We start from the raw sequence: 8,180 nt of genomic DNA on the forward strand, positions 1-8,180 counted from the left end.
GCAGAAGTATTCCTCGTATGATTTTTTATTTATATTGTAACAGTTTTTAAGCAAACAGGCCGCCCTATATTGTCAAATCTCCTCCATTTCCTGAATGAGGCCTTTTTCACTCGGATCCCATTAAAATTTTGACCATTCATTAGTCATTCCAAACATTGATCGCCTTACATCTTTGATTCAAGTGCAAATCAATCTGAATCAGAAAGCATCAAGTTAGTCATGGAATTCATAGCAATTAAGTTGAATTGATCTACCGAAAATAATTCATTGCAGTTCAAAGTATAAATTGAGGAAATTCAAGATACGTTCCCATTGTCTTGGTCGCCTGGACATCTCTCTAGGACTTCAACATTAAACATCTGCATCTATATAATACCCAGCAAGCCACCACAAGGGTGTGTGGCAGGGGGTTTTAGGTCACCACCCGTAAAAAGAAAACAAAACCAACAAATTTGTGCAAATTTATACCCATGCAGACGTACATATCCTTGCAAAAACCCTTTTAACTTGCACCCAAAGCAAATAAGTTATACTATCAACTGACATACACATGCCAGTACAGTTTGAATATAAACAATATCAAGGCCAAATTAGAATTGGAAATGTAAGAAGGTGTAATTCCACTAGTACATGGACATGCTACTTCCACTAGTACATGGACTTGCTCCATACTAGAATGGTCTCCTCCCCCAAGGACACAGGTAGGGAATGTGACCCAATGCTGCAGGTAGCGGGAGGGTCCCCCCTTAACAGAGAAAGGTGAGAGATGGAACGGGAAACTTAAGTAAACAGACGTAAAAATTTGAAAAGTGAGATGGTGTAATTCCACTAGTACATGGATATGCTGCATACTAGAAGGTCTCCTCCCACAAGGACACAGGTCAGACAATTTGACCCAACGCTGCAGGCAGCGGAAGGGTCACCCCCTAACAGAGAGATGGAAGGGGAAGCTTAGAAACAGACAAAGCAGAGACTAGCAATGCTGTAATGAGCACTACATTCATGTAAATGGCGTTCTACTGTGGTCATACAGGAAGAAAGGGTTTTGACGGCATTACACGTGAGTTTAGTTAAAGTGCATATGCATTTGAGTAGAACTAATTATTCCTAAGACTCTATTATGGGTGGCAAGTGGGATTTTTGCTATCTATAACCATTAGCAGTTGCTATCCCGTATTGTCCATGGGAAGAAGGAGTCCTGGAGTCTGCTAGCAATGGTATCTATTTCCCAAATTTAATATATATTAATGATCCATCATATTTTTCAAAAACTAGAGCAAGTGGAACAGTTTACGTATCTCGGTAGTGTTTTGGACCAACACGGTCAAAGTAGTAAGTAGGGAGAAGAATTGCGCTAGGCAAAGAGGCTTTTACAAGGAGGAGGGAGTTGATGACGGGGACTTTGAGTAAGGATGTTAAGAAAAGACTCGTAAAAACTTTGATATGGAGCGTAGCTATGTACGGCGTGGAAACGTGGTCATTGAAGCAGGAGGATAGACATAGATTGGAGGCTATTGTAGATATGTGGGTGTGGAGAAGAATGGAGAAGGTAAAATGGACAGAGAAGAAAACAAAGAGGAAGTACTTGGTATGGTGGGCGAAGAGAGGGGTTTTTTGGGAACAATCCTATGGAGGCAGGAAAAGTGGATGAAGGGAGTATTGACCGGCAAAAGTGGGATGTTGAAGACTGTAATAGAGGGTAGAATGTTGGGCAAAAGAGGAAAGGGAAGGAACAGGATAGGGATGTCCTGGATAGGGGATGAAGGGAGGAAGAAAGTGCTTAGAGATGAAGAGGGACCTGATGTAGAGTAGGATGATGGATTTTGTGTTTATTTGGGAGTAATAAAATGTTTGTTTGGTAGTTGGGTCCATCCAAAAACCTACCTTAACCGGTAGATTACCTTAAAAAAAAATTAATGATCCAAGCAACCAATGTATATGTTTGGATGGCGTATAATTTGCATGACCTCGGGGCTGAAACATGCAGATCTGAATTTATGCTTTAAGTTCAACCATAGCATTGAATCGTGTGTGGATTTTATCAATCATTTCAGAGTAAACTCTATAATTTCCATTACCACGAGCAAAAAAAAGTTTACCGTAAACCAAAAAGGCTAGCTGAGCCGTGCATTGAAGGAACTAAGTAGATATAACTGAAACTACAGTCTTGTCGGACTGGCCATTAGATGGAAGCATCCGTAGTTCCAAAGGAATTTTTAAAAACAGAGCTGTTCTAATCAACTGTTTCACTTGTTCAATGATGTTTCATTCTCTTCTCCCGATCAGGACTGCAAGGGTGTTCAACGAAACACGGGGAAGCAGTACTTCTGCTGCCGTTGTCCACAGATCTTCGAAAGCCTCGTGTTCCTGGAGCGCCACGTTAAGACTCAGCACAGCGACCAACGTCCGTACAGTTGCGACGAATGTGGGGCAACCTTCAAGTTGGAGAAGTATCTGAAGAAACATGCAAAGCTACACTCGGGCGTGAGGCCGTTCAAGTGTGCCGTGTGCGCCAAGGCGTTCCGCAATCGTTCGGAGCTGGAACTCCACTCCACCGTCCATGTCACGGAGTTGAAGTTTGAGTGCGGGGATTGTGGGAAGAAGTTCCGCGCCAAGCACTTGCTGAAGGTATGGAAGGAACACCTGGCCATTTACCCATTTGCATTACATATATACATATATATATATATATATATATATATATATATATATATATATATATATTAGTTATTCTACTGGTTAAGGTAGGTTTTCGGATGGCCACAGCTCCTAAATAAAACATTTTGTGACTCCTAACAAAACACAAAATCCACCATCCTACTCTAAATCAGGTCCCTCTTCATCTCTGAATACTTTCTTCCTCCCTTCATCCCCTATCCAGGACATCCCTATCCTGTTCCTTCCCTTTCCTCTTTTGCCCAACATTCTACCCTCTATCACAGTCTTCAACATACCACTGCCGGTCAACATCCCCTTCATCCACTTTTCCTGCCTCCTTAGTAATATCTCCCAACAAATCCCTCTCTTCGCCCACCATACCAAGTAATTCCTCATTTGTTTTCTTCTCTGTCCATTTCACCTTTCCCATTCTTCTCCACACCCACATATCTACAATAGCCTCCAGTCTACGTCTATCCTCCTGCTTCAATGACCACGTTTCTGCGCCGTACATAGCTACACTCCATATCAAACTATTTACCAGTCTTTTCTTAATATCCTTACTCAAAGTCCCTGTCATCAACTCCCTCCTCCTTGTGAAAGCCTCTTTGCCTAGCGCAATTCTTCTCCTTATGTCCCTACTACTGTGACCGTGTTGGTCCAAAACACTACCAAGATACGTAAACTGTTCTACCTGCTCTAGTTTTTACCCACTTATTTTAATGTTAAGCTTGGCCTTTTTCCTTCTAGAAAATCGCATAACCTTTGTTTTATTAATATTGATTCTGATCCCATACCTATCGCACTGAATTTCCAATTCACTCAGCAATGCTTGCAGCCCCTTGGCTGACTGACAAACTGAAGCTTGGTCATCAGCAAACCTAACTGATTTCACGAATTCCCCGCCCACTTTCATTTCTACCTCCAGTTCTTCCCATGCCTCTTTAATCATTTCCTCTGCATACAGGTTGAACAGCAACGGTGATAATGGGCAACCCTGCCTTACACTTCTTCCTAACACTGCCCAACCGGACTCCCCGTTCCCCGCTCGTACCTGAGCAGTCTGAGACATGTACAGGTTGCGGATTAGCCTCCTTTCCCTATTCCAATCTATTCCTATTTTCTGCGATATACTCATTAGTTATTCCCATATTCACTCTATCAAACGTCTTTCTCCTGTAATCATACGAAACAGGCAAATACCTCCTGGTTGTATTCTATACTATATTCCTCTCGATTAATGATCTCATTACTGCAATGGCATCACGCGTACCTCTCCCCTTCCTAAACCCAAACTGATCTCCCCTAAGTATTAATCATTTGCCCTACTCTCTCTATCCTTTTGTATCTAAATAGCAATGTCACTTAAGCTATTAAGATCAACTCGGCATGTTTAGCACCATGGTTGTATTGTCAATGTTTATTCTGCTTTACATCCTTTCTAGATCCACTTGAGGAACCACAATTTAGCCCGGATACAGTGCCCGGAGTGTCCCACCAAGTTCACGCAGATGTCTGACCTGAGGAAGCACATGGCTGTCCATTCGGGAGTGCGGAACTTTGAGTGCTCCGAGTGTAAGAAGAGATTCCGGCACAAGCGGAACCTCAACGACCACATGCGACTTCATAATAGGATCAAAGTGGCACTCTACAGCTAGGAAGTGATTGGGATGCCAACGGGAGACACCCTTCCTCAACTATGTGTGTGTGTATATATGTATGTATACACACAAAGACACACACACACACACACATATATATATATATATATATATATATATATATATATATATATATATATATGTGTGTGTGTGTGTCTTTGGAAGACACATATAAGGAAGGAACACATATAAAGGACGAACACAATAGAGGTGGGGAAGGCGGAATCGAACGGATCACAAGAATAAAAATATTTCCTTGACCGGGACTCGAACCTTGGATCTTTCCACTTGCCGGGCGGATGCTCTTAACCACTTGAGCTATCGAGGAAACGTAATTTACCCTGAGATCCGTGGTTAAGAGCATCCGCCCGGCAAGTGGAAAGATCCGAGGTTCGAGTCCCGGTCAAGGAAATATTTTTACTCTTGTGATCCATTCGATTCCGCCTTCCCCACCTTTATTGTGTTCGTCCTTTATGTCTGGATTCCTATCCCTTTTCCTTATATCTGTTTCTGTATATATGAGTATTTATTCGCCGTTTGGCGGGAGTTCGTGTTTGAATGTGTGTGTATATATATATATATATATATATATATATATATATATATATATATATATATATATATATATATATATATATACATACATATACACACACATATATATATATATATATATATATATATATATATATATATACACACACACATATATATATATATATATATATATATATATATATATATATATATGCACACACACATACATATACATGTATTATGTATATATATATATATTTTTTTTGGATGGCAAAATGGAACACAATATAACACAGATAACACATAAAAGGACACTCTTATTGTGGATTGTTTGAGCTTTCAGCCTTCACTGAGGTCTTCTTTAAGTAAGACTGAAAAGTTTCAGAGATAAGTTGCACCCTCCCCTTCTCTCTGACGATTTTCATTACTTGAAGAAGGCCTCGGAGAAGGCTGAAAGCTCAAACATTCTACAATTTAAGTGTCATTTCAAGTGTTATCTATGTTATTTGTGTTCTATTTTGCCGTCCAAATGTTATATATTAAATATATACACACACACACACATATATATATGTGTATATGTATATATATATATATATATATATATATATATATATATATATATATATATATATATATATATATATACACACACATATATATATATATATATATATATATATATATATATATATATATACACACATATATATATATATATATATACATATATGTATATATATATATATATATATATATATATATATATATATATATATATATATATATACGTATATGTGTATATATATATATATATATATATATATATATATATATATATATATATATATATATATATATACACACATATACGTATATATATATATACATATATGTATATATATATATATATATATATATATATATATATACATGCACACACACACGCATATATATATACATATGTCTATGAAGTTGTGATACTATCTATGTATCTCACATTGAGGAGTTCCTTCAAACAAATTGTATTTTCTATGAAAATTGAGCATTGGCGAAATGAAACGTGCTGCTCTGGCCACATATGAAATAGATTTTGTGAGTGTGCTGATGAATGAAAAGGTTATTAATGTTATTTGTGTAAATGATACTGATTTAAATAAAATATCAATTTGTGCATTTTTAGTTCGAGTCATTTATTAGCGTGAAGGGACGATGTTTTTTTCCTTGTTTTCAACCCATAAGTCCACATGAGTTGTTTTGTGCTGTTGTTAGGGCCAGTTCCTTTATACACTGTGGCGGTTATGGTTTCCCGCGAAGATCTGGTACCCAAAAAAATCGCACACGATTTCGGTAAATTTTATTTTTTTTTTAATTCAAATAGAAATTCAATTTTATATAGTCACCTTTAAAATAACTTCCTTCTGAAGCCACACAGCTTAAGTTGAACAATTAAACACAGAACTTAACACTCAAACCAGATGTCCATTTTATTTTAAGCACAATTAGGGATGATTTTTCAATTATATCAATACATATATAAGGTAATAAGGTTAAGACATTTTTTTTAAATGAGCACAGCAATTTTCATTTGTGAAAAGAATATGATTCCATGAATTTGCAATTTAAATTTTGCATACAAAATATATATAGAGTATAACACTAACACTGTGTGTGAAATGTTAATAAAAAATGCCAAAATGGTGAGTCTCTGGTATATGAGTGAAACGAAGAGTTTCTTAAGAGTGCTATAAGCATTTCTGAGAAGCTGTGAAGACTTCGAAGATGATGGAATGCCCCAGAACATCAACAACCTCTTAAAAATGTGGAAAAAGTGAAATAAATGGATCAATGAACGCCATAATCAGAGAGAGGTCACTGATGATGATCTCGGCACTTTGGAATTGGCTCATATCATGAAATATTTTCGACTGTTTTGGGTACGAAACATACTTGTGAAACAGCAATATTTGGGTTCCAAAACCGTTGAATTTTGAATGACAAAAACAGCAAATTTGAAGTTGATCAACAGGAATCAATAAATAAAGCCAACGGCGATTCAGAATTACTGAAATGAGTTAAAACAGGCAACATAACATGGGTTTTTACGGATGTGAAGTCCAAACTAAAGACTTGATGTAGTCTTTTACAATTCTGAATTTATTTCTTCTATTTTACAAAAATGAAATGTATTTACTATCGAATGTTCATAATGGGTGTATTTGAAACACGCCCAAAACAGCAAAATTTCAAAGAAACTCCACTGGAGATATGCTGCAACAGTAACTTTTAACGTAGTCATCCGTTAATTTGTATTTCAATGCAATGATTTCAGAGCAAAACTTCGTCCAAAACTGTTGAATTAGTCACTACTAAATGAAGTCAACGAAGATGGAGAATTACTGAAACTTCTTATGACAGGTGACAAAACATGAAAACATATAGATATATGACATCAAAACTAAAGGCTAAACACAATTTCTTTGATCCATTTATTTAAATAAACGAAAATCACCACACTCTCATAGAAACACCCCTTAACCTTATCGACTGCCACAGACAATTTAAACAATGAACAAAGCTTAAAATGTTATCATATGTTAGGGGCATGTATACCAACATAATATAACAAAATTTCCTGACAACTGGACTCTCCAAATCCACAAAATTTAAAAATTCCCATTACTATCCAAACACGCCTCGTAGTCTGAGATTAAACTCATCGAAACAAAAGAGTTTATAATCACATCTTTCCTGATAAAACTTTGAAGTTTCAAATCACCCAATACCTTGTCACGTGTACGCAACAAAATTAAAGTCCAGGGTCAGAGTTCGAAGAAGATATCTTGCTTCCATTTGCGTCCCGAGGAAACGGGCCAAATCAATGGCAAGGTAGGACAAACTTGCAAATCTCCACCAAACAGTGCGCGAAAGATCCAACAAGGATATCGGGTATTTAACGTTTAACATATTATTTGCATAAACATTGGTCCACATTGCACCAGTCCCATCACATTCATACGTTCCTCGTTAAGAGTTAAAACAAATAAGGAATCTGTGCTTTTGATATTGTGCTCAATTAATCTCCGAATACAGCCCAAACTAAACAATTAAAACTTAAATTAAACAATTATGGACAGAACTTAACGCTCACACCGGACGTCCGTTTAATTTTAAACACAATTAATTCAACCGTGCATATATCTTTGAAACTCAAATACTTCAGTTCAACAATCCATATAGCTATTCTTAAATATACGAGGTCAGTAATTTAAGTAATGAGACTGGCAACGTAGGGTTCGATCGGGCAACAGTGGAGGCGCTGGG

The 8,180-nt window shown here is 37.0% G+C and overlaps 1 protein-coding gene across 1 annotated transcript in view; it reads left to right on the forward strand.

The window, feature by feature from the left end:
- LOC139691680 (zinc finger protein 497-like) overlaps positions 1 to 4,394 on the forward strand; it is a 33,098-nt gene extending 28,704 nt beyond the window's left edge. The window contains exons 10-11 of the mRNA XM_071589524.1: positions 2,287 to 2,628; positions 4,104 to 4,394. Of these exons, the coding sequence (XP_071445625.1) occupies positions 2,287 to 2,628; positions 4,104 to 4,316 (555 nt within the window). The 3' untranslated portion in view covers positions 4,317 to 4,394. The remainder of the gene's footprint in view (positions 1 to 2,286; positions 2,629 to 4,103) is intronic.
- The last annotated feature ends 3,786 nt before the right edge of the window (positions 4,395 to 8,180 follow it).

Source organism: Hetaerina americana, unplaced genomic scaffold (genome assembly GCF_022747635.1).
Source record: "Hetaerina americana unplaced genomic scaffold, ioHetAmer1.1.p SCAF_39, whole genome shotgun sequence".
Taxonomy (NCBI): Eukaryota; Metazoa; Arthropoda; class Insecta; order Odonata; family Calopterygidae; genus Hetaerina; species Hetaerina americana.